This window comes from Sycon ciliatum, chromosome 12 (assembly GCF_964019385.1).
Source record: "Sycon ciliatum chromosome 12, ocSycCili1.1, whole genome shotgun sequence".
NCBI lineage: Eukaryota > Metazoa > Porifera > Calcarea > Leucosolenida > Sycettidae > Sycon > Sycon ciliatum.
Genome location: NC_088654.1, coordinates 10,916,596 through 10,941,144, shown reverse-complemented (window position 1 = coordinate 10,941,144; position 24,549 = coordinate 10,916,596). Strand labels below are relative to the sequence as shown.

The 24,549-nt window shown below is 47.7% G+C and overlaps 2 protein-coding genes across 2 annotated transcripts in view; one reads left to right on the top strand and one right to left on the bottom strand.

Annotated features, from left to right (window-relative positions):
• LOC135827800 (probable RNA polymerase II nuclear localization protein SLC7A6OS) overlaps window positions 1-6,765 on the top strand; it is a 14,941-nt gene extending 8,176 nt beyond the window's left edge. The window contains exons 5-10 of the mRNA XM_065340223.1: window positions 1-77; window positions 671-783; window positions 3,028-3,115; window positions 4,086-4,174; window positions 4,620-4,902; window positions 5,485-6,765. The exon at window positions 1-77 is cut by the window's left edge and continues 48 nt beyond it. Of these exons, the coding sequence (XP_065196295.1) occupies window positions 1-77; window positions 671-783; window positions 3,028-3,115; window positions 4,086-4,174; window positions 4,620-4,902; window positions 5,485-5,635 (801 nt within the window). The 3' untranslated portion in view covers window positions 5,636-6,765. The remainder of the gene's footprint in view (window positions 78-670; window positions 784-3,027; window positions 3,116-4,085; window positions 4,175-4,619; window positions 4,903-5,484) is intronic.
• A 4,240-nt stretch (window positions 6,766-11,005) lies between these two features.
• Window positions 11,006-24,516, bottom strand: LOC135828654 (GPN-loop GTPase 3-like). Its single transcript, XM_065341081.1, has 7 exons — window positions 24,395-24,516; window positions 21,809-21,917; window positions 20,395-20,482; window positions 18,604-18,683; window positions 15,625-15,959; window positions 13,467-13,595; window positions 11,006-12,041 (listed from the first exon to the last, which is right to left on the bottom strand). The coding sequence occupies exons 1-7, from the start codon at window positions 24,437-24,439 to the stop codon at window positions 12,012-12,014; spliced, it is 816 nt and encodes a 271-aa protein (XP_065197153.1). The 5' UTR covers window positions 24,440-24,516; the 3' UTR covers window positions 11,006-12,011.
• Window positions 24,517-24,549: the final 33 nt, after the last annotated feature.

Here is a 24,549-nt window from a genome sequence, read left to right as displayed (position 1 = left end):
GAGGAGAGGACGGAAGAGGACGACGAGGTGCAGCGCATTTTACAGGTTTACGATGTCGTAGCAGAGGAGGGAAATGAGTGAGTTGGTGTGTGGGCATGTTGTTTACGATGTCGTAGCAGAGGAGGGAAATGAGTGAGTTGGTGTGTGGGCATGTTGTTTACGATGTCGTAGCAGAGGAGGGAAATGAGTGAGTTGGTGTGTGGGCATGGTGTTTGCGCGAGCGCATGTAGAAGTTGTTTCTTGATCACGTGACACATTCCCCGTGTCATGGATTGCAAGGGAAACTTCTTGTCACGTCACCTGCCCCTCCTTGTATAATAGATTGTCAGTTTTGTGCTAGATTGTGCACGTCTGACTGTTCAAAATCTTGTTTAGTTGGTGGACTCGATCGCATAACTTGTGCACACAATTTCTATGTTACATTTTAATGTGACACAAAGATGCAGGGGCTGCGTGGAGTTGGAACCATCATGGCCGAGATAATGTGACACACAGATGCCGGGGTTGAGTGGAGTTAAAAACAACACGTGACCTACATTACGTGACCATGGATGCGGGGATTGACTGGAGTTGGAACGGCCAACATGGCTTTCCTGTATGGTCATGTGATAGATGTGAGACCACTCTCTAATGTTAGGCCTGCATTGCATTGCTTTTCTGTCTGCTTCAGATCGCCTCCAGCTGCACGGGACAGCACGACGAGCAGTCCTCGCAGTCGATCCGATGATATCGTCTGCAATGCGACTCGCCTGCTACGAGAAAACCTCAGTATACGAAATAACGGTAAGCAGAGGTGACCGCAGGCAAGTACTAGTAGCTCGTGTATACTGTAAGTGTACAAATGTTCGGCCCATTCAAATTTCAGCCTCCCAGGGCTAAAACACATTTCGGCCGCATTCAATTTTCGGCCTGTACTGCTGCGGCCTGTATACGCTGTCACACGGAACCTTGCGAAACAAAATTTCGACCGCAACAGATTTTCGGCCGAATACGACCAGGCTGAAAAATAGCCGAAAGTAAATATGTGCCGAAAAGTTGTTGACTTACAGTAGTCAGTGTAGTCCAGGGCATAGCTTAAGGATTTCATTTAGCTCGGACAAATGTCCTTCCGTTTTGAAATCTGTCCGGACATGCCCGGACATTTTCCACAACACATTTTCAGGGTGTTTCTTTTTTTTAGTAGTACTGAAGTATATTCACAATGACTCATTTATGTGGACGTATCTCACACATTACTATGTACAATTCGCCAATTTATTTGTATTAGAAACTGAACTATTTACTGACGACAAATGTATGTACAAGAAAGCGTTGTAGTCAAGAATTTTGCGAACGCGATATGCTCCTTGCAGAGAAGGTAAGTCAGTTCGAATTTGCGTCGTGCAATAGCGGCAGCACCATCGTCCATCTCGCACAGTGCCTTCGCAATTGGACCGAATTCGAGGGCATTTCGAGCGGGACACTCTTGCCTGCGGAAAAGATTCATTCCTCGTTTATGCATCTCCGTTCCAGCATGATCCTTGAACGCTGATGTTCTCAGGTTCTTGGATCCGGTTATGAAAGCCTCGCTGAAGTTTTTACAACTGCGGACTCTGCCTACAAACTTGATGCACACGGAACACTTCAAACATTCTGCTAACAGCCGATCGTTCTTCTGCCGGTCATAAATCAGCCAGGCAGAAGGAGTCAGCTCTGCATCATTGTCCGAGATCCACTTATCAAAAGTAGCGGCCTTCACACCACGGACTTTTTTGCCCGGCGGCAAGTCCTCTGAATCTCCCTTTCGCTTTCCAGAAGACATTCTAAAAGACTATCTGGTCAGTGAAAGAGTGAAAAATAAAAGATGACATCTTCCTCTCAAGAGCGAACAACTGCACTGCAGTTCAACCCATAGATTCAGGTGCGAAGTCGACACCATGCATGTACCAAAGCCCAAAGGTCGAAAGTGTGAATTGACTGTAGCAACCGCGTTGCTACAGGCGGATTATGGTGAAGTCTACTCTTGAGGGATCGAGGCTACGGTGTAGACGTGTTAGTTGTACGATATGCAAGTCGCATTTGGCACGAAGCTCCGAAGAAAGCCCAACTCTGCATAAAAAGATCGAAAGGTCGCTGCTCTTTTTTTCCTTTTTGACCAGACACTATGTCCGGTGAAATTGAAAACGTCCGGTCAGTGGCCGAAAATGGCCGGAAAATGTCCGATGTCCGGCCGTTAATCTATGCCCTGTAGTCTGATCACCACCCCAGCAAATGGGCTGTCATTGGTATTGCATAGTCGAAATGGGCAAAATGACCACGGCTATGAGGTTGCCTTAGGTTTAGGTACATGGTCACCACACCAGCGAATGGGCTGTCATTGGTATTGCATAGATACTCCCTTGCAAACATAGTGCTTCGCTCTCCGGTATGCCCACGCCATGTACATAACCCCTCCCCCCCTGTGTGCTCCCCAACGCATTCACGCTGCACAACTTTTCACTACTTTCACTTTAGCTCATACATGTACATGTACATGTACACCCTTCAAAGCGGTGAACCCCTTGATAGGCGACAAGCCTCTGGGTCATCCTAATAAAGATATTATTATTATTATTATAGTCGAAATGGGCAAAATGGCGGCTATGAGGTTGCCTTAGGTACATGGTTACCAGACCACAGATGTGCGAGCTGCGCCCCCGGTGACCAGATATTGTTGTTTTGCATTCAGGTCCTGGATTCTTTTGGAACTTGCGGCCACATGTTGATGAACTCTGATAGATGGCGGCTTGTCCGCAGCTCGTTGAAACTTTAATTTTATAAAAAGTAATTGATATGTGTTGATTGGAAGTGCACGTATCTGCTCATTGTTTTGAGAAGATGCGAATAGAAACGTATATGGAGTGTCTGCCAGTTGACGAATGCGCCTCTTCTCCAATTCGAACAGTTCCGTAGAATCCATGAATTCTGGTGTCAGCGTGTTTCTAAATTCTCTTTGTGTGCGCATGTGTGTGTGTGTGTGTGTGTGTGTGTGTATGTTTTTCTCGACAGGGGTGACGCCCGGCATGGCATCGTCCGGTGAATCCTATGTGTACGACCTGTACTACGCCGAGGATAGCCTGTCAGACATCAGTGATCGGTAAGAGCAGGCGTGCCCTTCTTTTAGCTTTGGCACAGTGGGTGCGTGCGATTTTGCCCACGAATCAATGTTCAGTCCATTCATGACTCGCCCCTCGCTATTCACATCACCCCATGCGAATAGGGTGAATAGATTTCGAACCGATTCCAGGGCTCATGACATGAAAATCGAACGACTTGAAAGCACCAGATTCCATTCATGAATCGATTCATAGGCAAACTGTAAAACATATAAATTTATGTGCGTTACTGCAATGTACGGATGCACCGTGCCTGTCTCCGATTCACCTGTTGTTCATATTAAAAAAATGTTGCATTTTTTGTCTTTACCTGTGAACTGTCATCATAGTAGATAATATCAAGAGTACATAACCCCCCAGTGTGCAACGCCGAGCCATCTCTGCATAGGGTCTTGGTCGAGCGTAGTCGGATCTTCTGATGTCATGCGTTCACTTCACACCAGCGCAAGGCCGGTCTCGAGGCAGGTCACCGTTGTTTTTGATCCGAGAGTACCCGCGACTCCCTGGGTTCCCCTCAAATGTGTACGGTATTATGACGCAAAGATCCGATTACGCTCGACCAAGACCCTATGCAGAGCTGGATCAGGCGTTGCACACTCTGGGGGGTTATGTACTCTTGCTAGTATCCGTACAAGTCTACTTCGTACATGTATGCATGTACTGTTGTGGACGTTGAAATCCGGTGCAATGGCCGTGGTCAGCACCCTTACTGCATCATGCACGTACACGCACACTGTAGCTCACATACACACTGCTAAATTGGGCCAGCAGTGCTCATGGCTGCAAGGCCGGTGTCCCGTGGCCACTTGTCTCCTCAGCGGATTTCAATGTCTACAACAGTACGTCAATGCACTTTCTACTCAAGTAACATTAATGTGCTAGCAAATGTGCTGTGTTCCATTCTCGTGTGTCCTTTGTGTGTTGCTGTGCACTGCCGCGTGCACTTTGCAGTGTGTCGATAGAGCCGTACACCCCGGATCTGGTGTTCGACATCGGTAGCGACGACCCAGAGCCGTACGAAGATGAAGATGACTCGAATGGTGAGTGAGCGATCGAGGGAGGTGAGCGCGGACGGACAGAGGGATCGAACGACGGGCAGATGTGTGTGTGTGTGTCTTATACATATGGCATGAGATGTTGCGCACATCGATTTGTATAAATACGTCTATGCACGTGTGTATTACTCTAGAAAAGAGAGGCTGTTGATTGTGAGGAGCCTGAAGCGGGTTCTCTGTTTGGAGTTATTTGCAGCGTGGTCTCTGTTACCAGTTGGTCTCCTTATCCAGGATCGTTTGACATGCTTTGGTCTTGGTTGCAGTGGTCTTCTGGGACAGGTGGTTGCCTTGACAGGTTTTGCTGTGACTGTAGGTCGCCTTATCAGAGCGGTTGCCTTGACAGGTTTTGCTGTGACTGTAGGTCGCCTTATCAGAGCGGTTGCCTTGACAGGTTTTGCTGTAACTGTTTGTGTGTTGTGCGTGGTTACAGATGAGGACAACTGGCGCAACGACTACCCAGACGAGGACAGCATGGCGGTAGAGGATGACGGTGGCTGTGGTGATGATGGTGGCTACGGCTATCACCAAGCACAGCCTGCGCCGTGTCTCAGCAGTGACGAGGAGTCACTGTACCATCCACCGCGCTCGCAGTACAGGTCCCGGGCTGTCAGGTTGTTGGCCAGGCGGCAGCAGGGCCTAGCCGATCGAGATGATGATAACGATGGTGACGATGACGAGGAGGAGGCGGAAGCGGGTCATCCGTTCGACAACTGGTGTGTGGCCGTTGCTCTATGCTGCTGTTGTGTGTGTGTGTGTGTGTGTGTGTGTGTGTGTGTGTGTGTGTGTGTGTGTGTGTGCACTGGGTGTGCAAGTCGATCTCTCCGATTTTGCTAACATTTTGTAGGTATTTTTCCTTTGGGGTGTAGATCGACTGTGCAAAAGCCCTTGAAATTGGCATACCCTCCAAAATGGTGGAACAATCATTATGATTTATGGGTCTACAAACGAGCCATGCCACAGCATCCACGAACAAGCTACGAACAAAACTCCATCAAGCCAACATTGCCTCACCTCAGAAGAGTTCCTGGGACAGCACTGCAGCTTAGCCACGCCAGCATCCCAGAAGACGGGGGCCATCACCACCTAACGCTGGAAATGATTATCTTGAAAATAGCCGAATTAAAAATAAGAACGGGCTAGGCTTGAACCCTGACCCCCAGTTCTTCGGCGCTCAACAGTACTGTAGACTCCAACTTGACTCACGCAACCGGATTTCATTGAGCAGCACTGCAGTTTGTCTGTGCCGTCTTGCGTAACTCACCTTGCGTTATGTCTTGTTGCGTGTATGCCTTCAGGTACTGCAACAACATCTCCAAACTAGGCATGGCAATGGCTCCAGCGACGTCATCATCATCGTCGTCCAAGCAGCTGTTGCACAATGGCGACAGTCCGTTCAAGGACAGTGGCGAGTACTCTCAAGTGGCCTACGATCCTGACTGGGACTGATCTCCTGTTGCAGCTGGCCTCTCCCCCTCTGTCTGTCTCTCTCTCTCTCTCTCTCTCTCTCTCTCTCTCTCTCTCTCTCTCTCTCTCTCTCTCTCTCTCTCATTCTGTCTTGCGCCCTCTCTCTGTGACTCACTATCTTTTTAATACCATGCACTAAAAGCCTGCCAGGCTATCTGTCTTCATCCATCGCTACTACACATTGTCATTGGCAATGGATACCAAACTGCCTGAGAGCTACGTCCCATGCTAACACTGTTGTCTAAGCTGTTGCAGCTTTTCGAGTGCAGGTTTCTTTTCACCACTTGGTAACGACATTCTGAATTATTTTACCGGTTCAGTTAGTGATCGACACCCTAATGAAATGAGCATCGGTTTAGTTTCGTACTGCCTTGATCTTCTTGCTTTCGTTTCCCAATGTGGAGATATTTCCATGTTATGCCGGGTTATATTCTCCTTTCCTTGCATCCCTATCTTGTCTCACTGTCTTTCTATCTCTCTCTCTCTCTCTCTCTCTCTCTCTCTCTCTCTCTCTCTCTCTCTCTCTCTCTCTCTCCCTCTCTCTCACACACACACACACACACACACACGCACACTTGTCAGTAATACCGCTCTTTGAGATAACTAAAGATTTTCACTTAATTAGCGTCTTTTGCGACGTTCTTACTTCCTCGTATCTTGTTCCTTTAGCACCATTGCTTCTTATTTGGTTTCCTCAGCTTTTATTTTCCTACCCCATACTGTTGATCTTGATCCTCTCTCTCTTTCTCTCTCTATCTCTCTCTCGCTCTCTCTCTCTCTCTCTCTCTCTCTCTCTCTCTCTCTCTCTCTCTCTCTCTCTCTCTCTCTCTCTCTCTCTCTCTCTCTCTCTCGTCTTCTTTTATTGTGGTGATGTGAATGCTCCTTTCATTTCTCTTGCTTTAGTTTTAGTTCAGTATAGTCTGGTCTTTTTTGCTCATTTTGGCTAGCTTCTTTTATTCGCGGATTATTTTATTATTTTTAGGATTTGCGATTTTCAGTGTCGAGTGTCATTGTCATGTCTATGTGTGCTTCATCTTCTTATCTTGTTGCTTGGGTCGTTTTCTTGAGTAAAACTAAGTTATTTTTGTAACGTCAAAGACTACCATCCATGACTAGCTGGTCGCCTGATGAAGAGATGTGTGTGTGTGTGTGTGTGTGTGTGTGTGTGTGTGTGTGTGTGTGTGTGTGTGTGTGTGTGTGTGTGTGTGTGTTGCTGCCGATGGTTCCGAAGTAAGGGTGGGCTTGCAACTCATCGCTGCCAGCCAGCACTCCCTGAACATGCAGATACGGCATTGACGGCGTCTCTCGCTAGTTGCTGCTTTCAGCATGGTCACCGCTTCAGTCGCTGCTTCAAGTCCCGGGCTGGTTTTAACCGCCATAACTGCAACCGTGGAAAACTTCTTGCTGCAGCCGATAGGGAATCACTGCCGCTGATCTGCATGCACTGCCCAAAGCGTTTCCGACGACACGCGGCAAGACTTGACAAGGCACCAGAAGTCCTGCCAATGACGGGGCCCTCCAAACTCTGGCCCCCTCCGGGCGTGACATTGCCCAATGGGCAGTCATGCTGTAGTACTAGTAGTAGTGTGTGTGTGTGTGTGTGTGTGTGTGTGTGTGTGTGTGTGTGTGTGTGTGTGTGTGTGTGTGTGTGTGTATGGTGGTGGTGGTGTGTGTATGCGTGTGTGTGTCGATTCGCATACGTAGCTTCACCAGTTGTGCGGATTAGGCATTTTAGTGTCTGGCGCTAGTCTTGATCTACAGTAAAACCTGTCAAGGCGACCACTCGGAAAAGGCGGCCACCTGTCCAAGTAGACCACTGGAACCACGACCAAGGGATGCTATTCCACTCAAATGACCCTGGTTAAAGGGGAAGTTAAGGCAAAAAATAAAATTTCACCAGTTGTAGTCTTCGGGGTGCTGAGTCGAATGGTCTAGGTCCGAGGAAGCTGAGACGCTCCCTTCCTACTTGAATCCCAATCGAACTCGCGCACTTCCACCGAAACTGGGTGACTGCGCCCTACGAGATGGGGATTTGTATGCAAAATGTCACTAAAAGCGCCATTTCGTTCTTATAAAAGCACGGATGACCGCGATTGGCCCATATGTTGTACTCTTTTGGACGCTGAGTCGACTGGTTTTGGTCCGAAAAGGCTGCGATGCAGCGTTCCTCCTTTATTCCCAATCGAACATGGTTGAACAAGCGGTCACGTGCTCCTGGGTGCCCAAATCACCTGGTCACCACGCCAGCAGGCGACAACTTTCACACCAAGGTTCAACTCGAGTTCAACTCGAGTGACAGGACTGCACCCAAAAAAGGTCAAACAGGCTAGTAAGTTGTACCCTGCAGGCACGGTGACCAGCTGACTGGTGTACGCAGGAGCACGTGACCACTTGTTCGACCATGTTCGATTGGGAATAAAGGAGGAACGCTGCATCGCAGCCTTTTCGGACCAAAACCAGTCGACTCAGCATCCAAAAGACTACAACATATGGGCCAGTCGCGGTCATCCGTGCTTTTATAAGAACGAAATGGCGCTTTTAGTGACATTTTGCATACAAATCCCCATCTCGTAGGGCGCAGTCACCCAGTTTCGGTGGAAGTGCGCGAGTTCGATTGGGATTCAAGTAGGAAGGGAGCGTCTCAGCTTCCTCGGACCTAGACCATTCGACTCAGCACCCCGAAGACTACAACTGGTGAAATTTTATTTTTTGCCTTAACTTCCCCTTTAAGGAGACCACCTGGTTACAGAGACCACGATTTGAAAGTCCCTTGAGCGGTCGTCTTAGACAGCTTTCACTGTACTTAGTATTTCATTCGGATCCTGTCTGCTATCGTTGCTCTAATAAAGAGGAGATCCGTGGCTGCACATCCAGTGCATTTGCAGATTTCCTTGCTTCTCTTGCGACCGGCGTATGTATCTAATATTGACTGAGTACGAGGTCAATATAGGAAATAAAAGCCGAGTAAAGGGCCGAGGCGAAGCCGAGGTCTTTTACGAAGTCTTTTATTTCATGTGAAGCATGTGTTCAATCGCTAAAAAGGAGTCAAATATAAGCGGTCAATATAGCCCTAAGGAGTGAAATATGCAGGAATATTTGACCGCTTTAATAGGTATGGCAAAAATCTATGTGAGTCAATACTAAGGGAGTGATAAATGTACTGTACACATGGTATCGTACACTACAAGGTGTGCATGTGTGCTGTTGAATGGAGTAATCCAAGCACAAGTTGTTGCTATGTCTGACTTAGCTTGTTCGCCATCATCGCTTCAGCGATGGGCACGTCTCGGTGTGTGTGCGTGTGTGTGTGTGTGTCACAAGTTGCCATGGCTTCTGCTGTAGCATTGCTATCATCGCCTCTGCATGGCGATGGGCGTCAACATGGTCAATGGTGTGTGTGTGTGTGTGTGTGTGTGTGTGTGTGTGTGTGTGTGTGTGTGTGTGTGTGTGTGTGTGTGTGTGTGTGTGTGTGTGTGTGTGTGTGTGTGCGTGTGAGTGTGAATACGACCAAAGAACCTTTAAACCCGTCTAGTCTAGAGCTCCCATGCAGGTAGAAATCTGGACCCAAACAGGAGAAGCCGTATCGGTCGACCCCAGACAGCTGTTCTGTGCGTGATATCTCGAAGTTTCACATTTATATACAGAACCTCACTGCACTGCAGCTTGTGATTATGCTATAATTTAGTGGTGTGCACGGGTAGTCGGGTACCCGTGCTACCCGTGAAGACCTCGGGTAGACGGGTACACCGAAGTCGCAGATGACATCATGTGACAGTGCACATGTACAAATTCATGCAATGCTCCCCATGTCTACTCGGTACCCAGTGTGTAAGGGAAGGGGTGCATTGTGGTGGTTCCATGGAAACATTACCCGATAGGGTACCCCTGCTACCCGTGCACGTGGAAAACTACCGAAACCCGATACCCGAAGAAAATGCTACCCGACTCAGCCCTACTGTAATTATTGCTGTAAGAAAAAAGAGGGTTCATGTGCTGCATTGCCAAAAATTGAACTAATTACTAATAGTGCAGAGGCCAAAAAAGTAGCAAATCCTACGCACAGTCGACTCCTGATATAACATGATGGCCAAAAATAGTTCGTTATACAAATGTTGCTAACGGCTTTTGTTGACGTCACTTCTGTCATTTCATTGTATCGTATTACTCTTCAGACATCAATCCTGAATGGCATACCGGTAAGCGAAAGTGGCACCCCCGCCACCTACGCGGACATGCTTTTAATAATAAATAATACTAATAATACAAAGTGAACAAGCGTTTCGGAGACAGCAGTTTTAATATAGCTACAAAGACAACTAATTGCACAGTAAGCATTTTCATATATGTCGACATGTATGTGTAAAATGTTGTACGATTATCCCTTCCTTGTGTGCCTTAAGGGCCTTGCGATAATCGTACAACATTTTACACATACATGTCGACATATATGAAATGCTTACTGTGCAATTAGTTGTCTTTGTAGCTACTCGGGAGAATGAAGCCAGGCGCGAACTGATGGTGGTGGTGGTGGTGAGAAGGAGAGCTCTGTGCCAGAACTTTGCAGCCTAGAGAGCGTGTGTGGGCAGGCGTGTGTTTACCGCCATATTGCCAGGTGTGTCTTTACCACCATATTTATCAACCATGTGTAGCTACTTGTATAAAAATACAAAGGATCAATTTTGTATGGATTCAAACAGCGACATTCAAAGTAGTTCGCAATAATATTATTATTATTATTATCACGCAGTTGAATTTCTTCTAATTGTCCGCAAACTCCAACGCGGCCATTCACAAATTTAGGAAACTTCTCAACTGCAAACTCCAAAAACGGTCTCTTCACTGCGATTCAAATTTACATTACATCAAATTTTCGGGCCTGGCTCCTCATCAGAATTTGCTATAAGTGTATGAATCCGTTATAAGTGGAGTCGACTGTACATTGTACCTGTGTTAGGGCTACAATGACTGGATACAATGCAGTGCGATTTCCTGGTTGCAAGCAGCGAGTAGTAAAGCGGTTTACTACAGTCAGACCTCGCATAACCCGCACACATCCGTTTTCCAGAAAAAAGATCCAGATAGAAGAGGGAACCGGATAATCGAACACACATACTGTATGTGTGCATGGCATATGCTGTAAATCGGTAACCAACGATTTTCTTCCGGATAAACGAGGACTGACTGTACTTCCTGCTTGCAAGTGCATGCATGACGCCACCTGATGTTGCCACACTTGTGAGTCGTGACCATGAGCTCAAGAAACGAGAGTCAAGCCTGCACAAGTAGTTGCAAACGATTTCGTCGCTTCACCACTCGCGAACAAGCAGCGAGAAAAGCCACCAAACAAGGAGCTGCTGTGTTACCTTCTTTCAATAAACAAGAAGAGATGGAAAAAATGAAAAATGAAATAAAAATAAACAGCACCAGCTTAGTCCGCTGGGCAAGCACATCGACTACTAGTACCTACGGCACAGTACATTGGCCTACACCGGACACAAGGAGAACCAAACCAGCATGGACTGAAAGCCAACTAGGAAGAAAAACAGCAGCCTACGAGGCGGGGATCACAAGCAATGGCCCCAGCTGATGCTCGCTAGCGAGAGAGAAACAGTTGTGAAAAGCCATTGAGTTCCACTGACATGGGAACAATGCTGATGTGAGACCAGCCTACAGGAGCATAAATAATGTCATCCGTTGGTATTTAGAGCCGCCGGTTGCCTGCCAGAGTCTGTGTACCAGCGCCGTGGAAAGGGACTGCAGTGGCGTCGAACTCTTGCTTGAGTGCCAGGTCAATGGTGGCTACCATACACATACGATACAGACCCTAATACGCATGCACACACACACACACAGCAGCAGCAGCGTAGTGGAGAACTGGCCTCCTTTCCGACTGTGTCTGGTAGTGTGTGACGGTCGAGAGAAGAGATGGCACTACACGCCCAGAGGTGCATCCATGCGCACAGCTGGACAGTTTGTTCATGGTGCCATGACCCCGCGTGCTCCATGCCAGGACAGCATATGACATGATAGCATGGCCGACTTTGGCTGCTACTCCTTCAAAGCCACAGGGAATTGTTATCAGCTCTGAGCAGGCATGTCTTTCACGGCGAGAACAAAAGTTATTGTAACACGGGCGGAGCGGGGATGTCTTTCACGGCGAGAACGAATTGCTACACGGGCAGAGCGGGGATGTCTTTCACGGCGAGAGAGAATTGTAACACAGGCGCGGCAATGTCTTGCACGGCAGGAAAGATAATTTCCACAAGGGCGCAGTGGTGCGTGTTTTCCGGCTACCTCGGTCCAACAACTCCGTAATGCGACAACTGAGTGCCAACATTCGCGGCCAAAGCTACACCTCTCAATCCTCGTCACCATCCTCTTCAGCATCCTGTAGCAATCACACAAGAGGTATACAGGAAAGTAAGGGCTTTTGTTGCTACTCAAAGTTTCATGGCTTAACCCTTTCAGTGCCAAGGACGAGATAACTCGTCCTACAGACCCCCACGCGATTGGCCAAGGACGAGATATCTCGTCCTCGTAGTGCGCACGTTACATTGCAGTGCATAGACCAGTGTACAAACTATCGTAACTCTGTGAAACATAAACGCATCGCGACAATCAATACACCGTTGGAAAGGTCTGGAGCTCATCTTTCCGTGGATATAACGTTCGTCGCGATGGGATAAAGAATCACTGAGCGGCGACATGATGAACACCAAAATCACGGGCCGGAGCGAACACGAATGTTTTTGTTCAGTGCATAGACCAGTGTACAAACTATCGTAACTCTGTGAAACATAACCGCATCGCGACAATCAATACACCGTTGGAAAGGTCTTGAGCTCATCTTTCCGTGGATATAACGTTCGTCGCGATGGGATAAAGAATCACTGAGCGGCGACAGGATGAACACCAAAATCACGGGCCGGCGCGAACAGGAATTTTTTTGTTCAGTGCACAGACCAGTGTACAAACTATCGTAACTCTGTGAAACATAAACGCATCGCGACAATCAATACACCGTTGGAAAGGTCTTGAGCTCATCTTTCCGTGGATATAATGTTCGTCGCGATGGGATAAAGAATCACTGAGCGGCGACAGGATGAACACCAAAATCACGGGCCGGAGCGAACACGAATTTTTTTGTTCATGACTACGCAGTTTTTTGGAGCGTGCTAGGGGATTTCCCTTTGGCACGACGCATGCATGATGGACATCAAATGAAGCGCTTGGATCTCAGCTTTGCAGCGCAGTTCTAATCGTGAAAACCGGTTGAATTTGGGCAAGATGCCGAACAAGAACGTGAGATTAAGTTGTTGTGCCGTTCCGAGGCACGGTGGAGTAGTTCGGAGAGGAGGTGGAAGTGGCCCTGGTGTGTCTATGTTGCTGAGATCTACCATGATGGATTCGCTTGGTCCTGATCTTTCCAACGAGCCCAGGATGATGAAAATCCATCATGGTGGAGGGAAATGAGAATAAATTCCATTCAGAGCTGTGCGCGCAAACTACACCAAGAGAGTCAGTGCTCTGGACAGCCGGCCGATTGGAGAAAAGGGGCCCCGGCATGGAAAGGGTTAACAACCAATCATCAGACAACACTGAAGCAGATTGGAAGCAGCGCAAGTATATTCCTGTAGCAATTTAAACACACACATGTACACACATGTACACACACACACACATACACGTGCGTGCACAACACACACATGCAGGTACTGACACACACACACACACACACACGTACACCCCCCCCCCCCCCACACACACACGCCCGACACACAAACACAGACCATGAGAGTACATCGGCGCTCACCACGGGAACTTTGACATCCAGGTCCTCGCCATACTGAATAATAAGATCGACAGAGAGCATTACATTGCTAATACTCTCTTCATCGTTGATGTTCAGAGGAAGAAAGGAGACATTGCAGGACGTATCAATCTAGAACAACAACAACAATAGCAACAATAGCAACAATAGCAACAACAACAACAACAACAACAACAACAACAACAACAACAACAACAACAACAACAACAACAACAACAACAACAACAACAACAACATCTCTTATTGGCCACAGGCCATCGTGAGAATAAAAGAATTCAAACAACAGCAGCAGCAGCAACAGCAGCAGCATCATCAGCATAAGCAGCCTCAAAGAGTTGGATGCCCATGTTGCACTGCAGAAAGGAGGCAGAATCCTTCCCAGTGACACTACCGCCCACAGAATACTGATCTGAGTAGCAGAACGCCAGGGCAGACATACACATGTACTGCGACAATGATGACTACGAGGGTGGTGGCAATGATGACTACGAGGGTGGTGGCAATGATGACTACGAGGGTGGTGGCAATGATGACTACGAGGGTGGTGGCAATGATGACTACGAGGGTGGTGGCAATGATGACTACGAGGGTGGTGGCAATGATGACTACGAGGGTGGTGGCAATGATGACTACGAGGGTGGTGGCAATGATGACTACGAGGGTGGTGGCAATGATGACTACGAGGGTGGTGGCAATGATGACTACGAGGGTGGTGGCAATGATGACTACGAGGGTGGTGGCAATGATGACTACGAGGGTGGTGGCAATGATGACTACGAGGGTGGTGGCAATGATGACTACGAGGGTGGTGGCAATGATGACTACGAGGGTGGTGGCAATGATGACTACGAGGGTGGTGGCAATGATGACTACGAGGGTGGTGGCAATGATGACTACGAGGGTGGTGGCAATGATGACTACGAGGGTGGTGGCAATGATGACTACGAGGGTGGTGGCAATGATGACTACGAGGGTGGTGGCAATGATGACTACGAGGGTGGTGGCAATGATGACTACGAGGGTGGTGGCAATGATGACTACGAGGGTGGTGGCAATGATGACTACGAGGGTGGTGGCAATGATGACTACGAGGGTGGTGGCAATGATGACTACGAGGGTGGTGGCAATGATGACTACGAGGGTGGTGGCAATGATGACTACGAGGGTGGTGGCAATGATGACTACGAGGGTGGTGGCAATGATGACTACGAGGGTGGTGGCAATGATGACTACGAGGGTGGTGGCAATGATGACTACGAGGGTGGTGGCAATGATGACTACGAGGGTGGTGGCAATGATGACTACGAGGGTGGTGGCAATGATGACTACGAGGGTGGTGGCAATGATGACTACGAGGGTGGTGGCAATGATGACTACGAGGGTGGTGGCAATGATGACTACGAGGGTGGTGGCAATGATGACTACGAGGGTGGTGGCAATGATGACTACGAGGGTGGTGGCAATGATGACTACGAGGGTGGTGGCAATGATGACTACGAGGGTGGTGGCAATGATGACTACGAGGGTGGTGGCAATGATGACTACGAGGGTGGTGGCAATGATGACTACGAGGGTGGTGGCAATGATGACTACGAGGGTGGTGGCAATGATGACTACGAGGGTGGTGGCAATGATGACTACGAGGGTGGTGGCAATGATGACTACGAGGGTGGTGGCAATGATGACTACGAGGGTGGTGGCAATGATGACTACGAGGTCGAGGGTGGGGGCAATGATGATAACAATACAAGCAGGCCCGACGGCACAAACAAAAAACAGCAACTGGAACATCAACACCAGCACCTGTACCAACACCAACATAACCAGCAGCACCAGCATAACCAGCAGCAGCATAACCACCACCAGCACCAGCATAACCACCACTATAACCACCACCACCTGCACCAGCAGCACCACCAGCAGCACCACCACCATAACCACCAGCAGCAGCACCAGCACCACCATTACCACCAGCACCATAACCACCAGCAGCAGCACCAGCACCACCATTACCACCAGCACCATCACCACCAGCAGCAGCAGCACCAGCAGTACCACCACCACCACAAGCACTACCACCACCAGCAGCAGCATCACCAGCACCGCCAGCAGCACCACCACCACCCCCATATCAGCTTACCAAGCCAGCCAGAGCCTCGTTGAGCAGTTGAAACTTGGCATTGGACGTCTGGCGCAGGTCCATCAGCAACAGCTCAGCATTGGGCTCCAGGTAGCGCTCGACATCGGCCTGCTGGCTGGGGCTTAGCTTGTCCATCTTGGACATGATGTTATGGTGAGGGATGGCCAGCTGGAGCATGGCCGACATTGCCGCCAGAATGCCGCTGAAGAACTTGGCCGTGTCTATGAGGAACTGGGAGTCCAGGAGGAAGACGCCGGCCACGCGGAAGTCCATCAATTCCAGTTCGCTGACCAGCTGCTTCATGACGGGCAAGTGGGTGTAGAGCTCGATTTGACCTATCACACAAGCACCAAACAATTTCACGGTTCACGTTATTCTAATGACTTAACGAGGAGAAAACTGTCGTTAAAATAGAAATCGTTATACTGAAATCGATATATACTGTTCTATTGAGCGTTAGAATGAGTGAGAATCGTTACCTTTGGTACACGTAAACCAGTAAATTTTAGGAAATCGTTATAATTGTATGCGCCTCGTTAGAATAATGGCTTCTACAGTACTCAATTAGACTGAGCTTTCTGCATTCGTGGGAACGCCACCACCCTCATGGGTTCAAAGAAAGCACAAAGATATGTTGGAACTTGGAAGTATTTCGCCTGAGGATCAGGAAGTATTTCGCCCGAGAGTTGCAATAAGATCTCGTTCTACCCTCTTGGCAAGAAAGCTCCGCAGTTTGCGGTATTGAGCATTGTCTGGACAGCGGAATAATGCTACTGTGTATTTGCAGGAGTGACTGTATGGATGTGCCTCGAAGTAGCTGTATGTATGTGCCTCGAAGTAGCTGTATGTATGTGCCTCGAAGTAACTGTATGTATGTGCCTCGAAGTAACAGTATGTATGTGCCTCGAAGTAACTGTATGGATGTGCCTCGAAGTAACTGTATGGATGTGCCTCGAAGTAACTGTATGGATGTGCCTCGAAGTAACAGTATGTATGTGCCTCGAAGTAACTGTATGTATGTGCCTCGAAGTAACAGTATGTATGTGCCTCGAAGTAACAGTATGTATGTGCCTCGAAGTAACAGTATGTATGTGCCTCGAAGTAACTGTATGGATGTGCCTCGAAGTAACAGTATGTATGTGCCTCGAAGTAACTGTATGTATGTGCCTCGAAGTAACTGTATGGATGTGCCTCGAAGTAACAGTATGGATGTGCCTCGAAGTAACTGTATGGATGTGCCTCGAAGTAACTGTATGTATGTGCCTCGAAGTAACAGTATGGATGTGCCTCGAAGTAACTGTATGGATGTGCCTCGAAGTAACTGTATGGATGTGCCTCGAAGTAACTGTATGGATGTGCCTCGAAGTAACTGTATGGATGTGCCTCGAAGTAACTGTATGGATGTGCCTCGAAGTAACTGTATGGATGTGCCTCGAAGTAACTGTATGGATGTGCCTCGAAGTAACAGTATGGATGTGCCTCGAAGTAACAGTATGGATGTGCCTCGAAGTAACTGTATGGATGTGCCTCGAAGTAACTGTATGTATGTGCCTCGAAGTAACTGTATGGATGTGCCTCGAAGTAACAGTATGTATGTGCCTCGAAGTAACAGTATGTATGTGCCTCGAAGTAACTGTATGTATGTGCCTCGAAGTAACTGTATGGATGTGCCTCGAAGTAACAGTATGGATGTGCCTCGAAGTAACTGTATGGATGTGCCTCGAAGTAACTGTATGGATGTGCCTCGAAGTAACTGTATGGATGTGCCTCGAAGTAACTGTATGGATGTGCCTCGAAGTAACTGTATGGATGTGCCTCGAAGTAACAGTATGTATGTGCCTCGAAGTAACTGTATGGATGTGCCTCGAAGTAACTGTATGGATGTGCCTCGAAGTAACAGTATGGATGTGCCTCGAAGTAACTGTATGGATGTGCCTCGAAGTAACTGTATGGATGTGCCTCGAAGTAACTGTATGGATGTGCCTCGAAGTAACTGTATGGATGTGCCTCGAAGTAACAGTATGGATGTGCCTCGAAGTAACTGTATGGATGTGCCTCGAAGTAACTGTATGGATGTGCCTCGAAGTAACTGTATGGATGTGCCTCGAAGTAACAGTATGTATGTGCCTCGAAGTAACTGTATGGATGTGCCTCGAAGTAACTGTATGGATGTGCCTCGAAGTAACAGTATGGATGTGCCTCGAAGTAACTGTATGGATGTGCCTCGAAGTAACTGTATGGATGTGCCTCGAAGTAACTGTATGTATGTGCCTCGAAGTAACAGTATGGATGTGCCTCGAAGTAACTATGGATGTGCCTCGAAGTAACTGTATGGATGTGCCTCGAAGTAACTGTATGGATGTGCCTCGAAGTAACTGTATGTATGTGCCTCGAAGTAACTGTATGGATGTGTGTACACATGTAGCAGTCATGTACAGTGAAACCTGTCTAAGACGACCGCTCAAGGGACCTTCAAAATATGGTCTCTGTAACCAGGTGGTCTCCGTATCCAGGGTCATTGGACTGGAAATAGCATTCCTTGGTCCTGGTTGCAGTGGTCTTCTTGGACAGGCGGTCGCCTTATCCGAGTGATCGCCATGACAGCAGGTTTTACTGTATATATCATGCGTGCGTGTATATGTGTATGTGTGTGTGTGTGTGTGTGTGTGTGTGTGTGTGTGTGTGTGTGTGTGTATGTGTGTGTGTGTGTGTGTGTATGTGTGTGTGTGTGTGTGCACACATGTGTACGCGCATGTGTGTGTGTGTGTGTGTGTATATGCACATGGGTGGGAAGAAGAAGAAAAAAGAAAGAAAACCCCGAGGCAAACACAACAGGACATACAAGGATCAACACTACAAGCATGATATCCACAAGATGTATGACTTGCATGGCTGTGCCTGCTAGCATGGGATTACAAGAGGAAGTTAGGCAAATGTTGATTGCGCCCAATATGTCCAGCTGGTGTGCAGTTGACATACCAGGACAGTCGAACAGGAAATAGTCATCCTCTCCCTCTCCCAGCTGCTCCTTCAGCCAGTCCAAGTTCTCAACCAGATGCCTGCAAGGAACAGACAGCCACACACACGTACGCACGCACGCACATGCACACACACATACACACACGCACACACAGACGTGCACACACACACACACACACACATACACAAAAACACACTTTTTTGTTGACATCCATTCAGTGGAGTCATAAGAAATGGGATAGTAGCAGGCTCTCCGGAACTGGTGAGGTTGGACCAACTTTGTAGCTACCAACACATGTCTATAGGGCTTGAAAGTGCTACGTCACAGCATAGCAACAATTTCAAAAATTCAAAAACTGGATCCACTTGGATCCAGTTTTTGTATGGATCCAAGCACATTTCAAGCGGTCTTACCCACAGCATGGTGATGTAGCCAGTGAAACTGACTGATTTGGCTACTGGGGGCGGGGTTACAACTGGCGGCGAAATAAAAGTCACACCTGCATGCGACATGAGTGGGTTGCTATGCACCCACATACATAGGCAATAGCAAAGTCACACCTTAGTGGGTCCAAAAATAGAAATCTGATGTCAACTTACTACTCCCTGGCCGTTTTGACGTCATCACTTTCAAGCCCTATTGCTGAGGAGGGCATATGAGATGTACCCGCCATATTATACACAAACTGTACGAAAGACTATGGTAGGACCGGACCAATGAAACTGTGTCCGGCGGTCCTGAACAGGATAGCCTGATACCGGTATCAGTTGAGGCTGCCCGATGATTGCTTATCTCATGGAACTAAAGTACGGTCAGACCTTGCTTATCCGGTCCTCTTTTATCCGGATCCCTCGCCATCTGGAAGAAAATCGTCGGTTACCGATTTACAGCATATGCAGTGCATACATACAGTATGTGTGTTCGATTATCCGGTTCCCTCGCCTATCCGGATATTCACTGAGTTTGAGGGAAAGATGGATATTTTTGTGGAAAACGGATGTGTGCGGTTATGCGAGGTCTGACTGTTGCAGAAACATACATTGAGTTGTCCTCATTCAGGTGTTCCTGTGGGAAACGCTCCGACACCGTAGGCATTGAGCACTCCGTGCAAACAAGGAACGACGAGGTTTACACACACACACACACGCACACACACACACACACACACACACACACACACACACACACACACACACACACACACACACACGCGTATTTGCTGCCCGTACTGTAGTGCAAACAGGTGTGATGCGTGATAACGTGTAGACAACACATCGGCACTGCACTCGACGGACAGTCTTGATCTACAGTTGCACACGATGAAATCCGACCCAGAGTGCATACTAGGCGCCCTCATCTTGCACGGCCATTGACACCCTGGAAGTGGTACGAATGCGGCCGGACGTACACATGTACATACCGTAATGTCGCGCATAAAAGCAGGTGCTTACGGCCGTATAAGCCGGGGTTCAAACCATGCTTGTATTCGAAGTATGCTTCAATTCAAAACATGCTTCTACATCAACACCATCAGTGTACACTGTACAGTGCGTACTGCCACGCATGTACTTGCACATGTACTTTGCAGAGAGCGGCTTCTATTCTAATCATGCTTCTGTGTCACAGCGCACTTCGAAAAATCGGCTTCTATTCGAGTCATGCTTCTATACAGGTCATGCTTTTATACGCGACACTACAGTACAATAATGATGCAGTCGGAATTGGTCCAGGACGCCAGCTTTGTCCGGTGTGTCGGATTTCCCTGAATGCAACTGTAGTACCATACTCACTGCATGCAGAAGACCAGAGCTCCGTTGGGTCCCAGCTTCAAATCATCCGCCTCCATCACGTCCTCAACGTGAACGAGTTCCCGGATATCTGCACACAAACAACACACGGATACATTTCGACAGCAACCTGTTGAAATACGTCCTGTGCACTATTTGAAGGATGTTTTGCTTGTTTCAAGTCTCACACAAACCGTGGTTTTTTGGCTCCACGGAAAACCAGCAAAGGTTCAACCCCCCCCCCCCTCTTCACTTCAGTGCAAGTGAATGCTTCTCGTTGGCAGAAAAATTGAAATAAACGAGAAGGATTGCTCTTTCGAAACGACGACCATCTACGGCGCGTGGCTTTTCTGTGTTTCTTGTTTTTTTTGTGTACATATAGTAGCACCTGTCAAGGCGACCACTTGGATAAGGAGACCACCTGTCCTTAACGACCACTGAAACCAGGACCAAGGGCTGCTATTTCCACAAACGACCCTGGATAAGTAGACCACCTGGTAAGAGAGACCACGTTTTGAAGGTCCCTTGAGCGGTCGACAGGTTTCACTGTAATTCTGATAACTCTGATGACCATTACAAGATAACGTTCTTAGAGACAACCAATCATTCCTATACTTTGAAGTACGTAAATCTCTCTACGAATTTCCGTGGAAAAGCTCTTTTCTACGTTCGGTCCTCCGTAGGACTTTTTGAAATATTCTCCGGATTTATCTACGGCAACGTTGAAGCCGGGCGAAACACAAGGTACACGTCACGTGGTTTCTGTTCGTGGGCGCATTCACCCGATGCGTCTCAAACGCAAGAAGGCGTGCTCAGCAGTCATGGATAAATCATGCAGACAGAAACCCAACCGCGCTGATGTTTACCTACGAAAATTACGTGCAGTCCCTACGTTATTTTCCTCCGTAACTACGCAGAGCGAAACCTCCCTAATAGAAACCCTGTGCCACTGTGCTTTTATTTATCAGAACCCACGAACCTCAAGATCAGAATACTGCTTGATAGAGGTGGCCGCAGTCGCAACTGCGGTGGCGAAACTGGAGCATCTCCGCCGACCTGAGGTCTCGGCTTCAGCGACACCCCAGCGCCGCAAAAGTGGGGAGGATTAGGCACTCTACGGTGTTTCGTACAAATCAACGGTTACTAGTAGGGAGTTAGAAATTCATATTTAATCACGAATTGGTCCGGATTCAGAAAACGCTAACGTTTTACCCGCTAAAAATTAGACTTTCTACAGGACTGTAGTTTTTTTCTTTCTTTTTACAATGTTAAACTTTTTTATTGAAACGAAGAAAAATGGTGGCATGCACCTATGTACAGGGGATGGCCCACGCCTGGTATAAAGTAAACGTAAAAGAGAAAAAATAAAAACAGGACTGTAGATAATTTCAGGCTGGGATGCCATGTCAACACTCACCGGCAGTTATGGGATACTCAAAGTGCTCAGCCGCTGGGTCCAGGTTGATGACGTGCACGGTGCGATTCATGTTCTGGCAGTGCTGCTGCATCACACTGCAGTATGTACTCTGCGCGCATGATGGCGTGTTCACCAAATTACACACATGCGCGCGCACACACACGCACGCACGCACACACACGCACGCACACACACACGCACACACACACGCACACACAAAACACAAGTTGCTTTTAGGAAATCTAAAACATCTTACATACACACACGTACCTGGCAAAAAATCATCAGCCATCCTCATAGCATTTCTAGCAGCCACATATTTCAGTGGTTGTTTAAACTTTTGACACAGGGGCCATGTTCTTGCTTGCTGCAGAATCACGCTAGTTCCACAACGCCAATTCACTTCGTTCACCTTCACTATTTCGCATACGGTTCATTCACTTTTTAAGGCTGAAATTGTGATGCGGCCGAAATGTGTTTTAGCTCTCGGAGGCTGAACATTTGTAGACTTTACAGTATAACAATTGAAAAACCATTTGCGAGTATTGATGGTGATGCGAAAGGAACGTTATTCGAACAAACGCAATGGATTTGGGCCCTGGACTAACAGCAGTTGGCGAGTTAACGCGTACAGTAGAGTAGCGCGCTGAAGAACGTGGAGCCCAAGAACGTCCAGCCTGAAATACTAAGAACGCCACAGCCTAAAGTTAAGAACGGCGGTGTTGGTTTTCTGAGAGCTTGTGGAATATATACGATTCAGTATGGATTGTATCTTAGAACGTGTTTTAAGAACACAGCCAGATTGCTGAAAAAATAAGAACGGCCCAGGCTAACCCCCTGGAAACAACGTTCTTGGGCGCGCGACTACTGTAGCTGTCCACCACCTTATCAGCCAAGATGCTGCGAAACCAGGCTCTGCATATCACACTGTACTACATCTACACGTTGCGTATAGAGTGGCAAATAGGTGCTTGCGATGCCATTCCATAAACACCACTTCAAAAGGTGACAACATGATTTAGCGTAGCCTCTATAAATCAATAAATTGTTCGTCCTCCTCGTATTTAGTGCGATGAATACTGTGAAGTGAGAAATTTTCGCTAGAGAATAAATTTCGCTATTTTCGCGCCCATCGCACACATTCGCGAATATAAATCGCCGCAAGCTGCTCTTTACATTGATTATAGACAGTACAAGATCCAACTGAAGAGATAAATCGCTAAAGTTCCTCATCGCGAACCAGTCCAATTCAGGAAACGCAAAATTTGCGTGCCGCGAAAGTTTATCGCTTAACAGTAGTATCAAGAGTACATAAACCAGAGTGTGCAACTCGAGATGGTTCCTGTGGGAGCGTAATTCGTGCAGTACGTCATTTCTGACGGCATGGTAAGCCACAGGTACGGTGAAAAGTTGCGTAACCAGTCGCGGTGGTGCAGGTCACTGAGTTTGTCCTGATTTCGGTTTTTTGATACGGATAGCCTGGTGACTTTACTTGTCGGTGGATGTACGCAGCAGCGTACACAGTCACACAAAACCCCGAAATCCTGAAACTGGACGTCTAAAATCAAGCAAACTTGGCTGATTTCCGGGCTATGAAACATGAAAATTTGAGCTGTACGCAAGTCGCGGCTTGGCTGACCTCATCAGGGTGACGTAGTGCACGAACTGCGCTGTTTCAGATCTGATATGCACAGTTGCACACTCTGGTTTATGTACTCTTGCTACTACCAAGAGTATACAGTTAAACCTGTCAAGGCGACCACTCGGATAAGGAGACCACTTGTCCCAGAAGACCACTGCTACCAGGACCAAGGGATGCTATTTCTACTCAAATGACCCTGGATAAGGAGACCGCCTGGTAACAGAGACCACGTTATGAAGGTCCTTTGGGCAGTCGTCCTAGACAGGTTTCACTTTAGTATCAAGAGTCTAATTATAAGCCCCCAAGAGTGTGCAACTCTGCATATGGGGTCTCCGACGGCGAAAACTCACATCACGTGTCTCAGGCACGTTTTGTACTGCATACAACTAAGGATCGAGTGCGTGCAATCCAAAAATCTGCCATGATTATGCTGGCGAGTTGCAAACGCGCAGTGAGTTTCTGCCAGGGAGTGATTTTATTATTAATCATTGCTCGCTAAAAATGGGCTGGAAACGGACAACTGGAACACAACTTCACGCGATGTGAGTTTTCGCCGTTGGCGTTCCCCATAGAAAAGGTATTAGGAGTTGCACACTCTTGGGGTCTTATATACTCTTGCTAGCATCAGGGAGGCGTACACTGAACGTTGAGGTCACGAAATTATACTGGCAACAATGAATCGAGAATTTCCAAATCGATCCGAATCGAGGAAATTGCTAGATTCATTATGTTTTGTTACCTCAGCGTTCAATGTCCACCTCCCTGATACTATTTATCACTACAAAGAAAAGCTCTTGCCTCCACATCACCGATTCGCTTTCGCACGTAGATTCATTGGCTCTCCATTTGAGTTTTTATTTGAATTTTGATGCAGATAAATAATTTGTTGGAGCGCAAAGCAAGAACAGTAGGCAGTCGTAAGCAGATGGCCATGTCTTTCTTACCTTTCCCGACCCGGCTGGCCCCATTACGAGCTGGGCGTAGCGCATTTTGGCAGCAGCGATAACAAGTCGGAAAGCCTTCGATCGGATAAACAACAAAGTGAAAAATCGATATTAAATTTTCCTTGAACAAAATAATACGGTAGATCACGTACCGT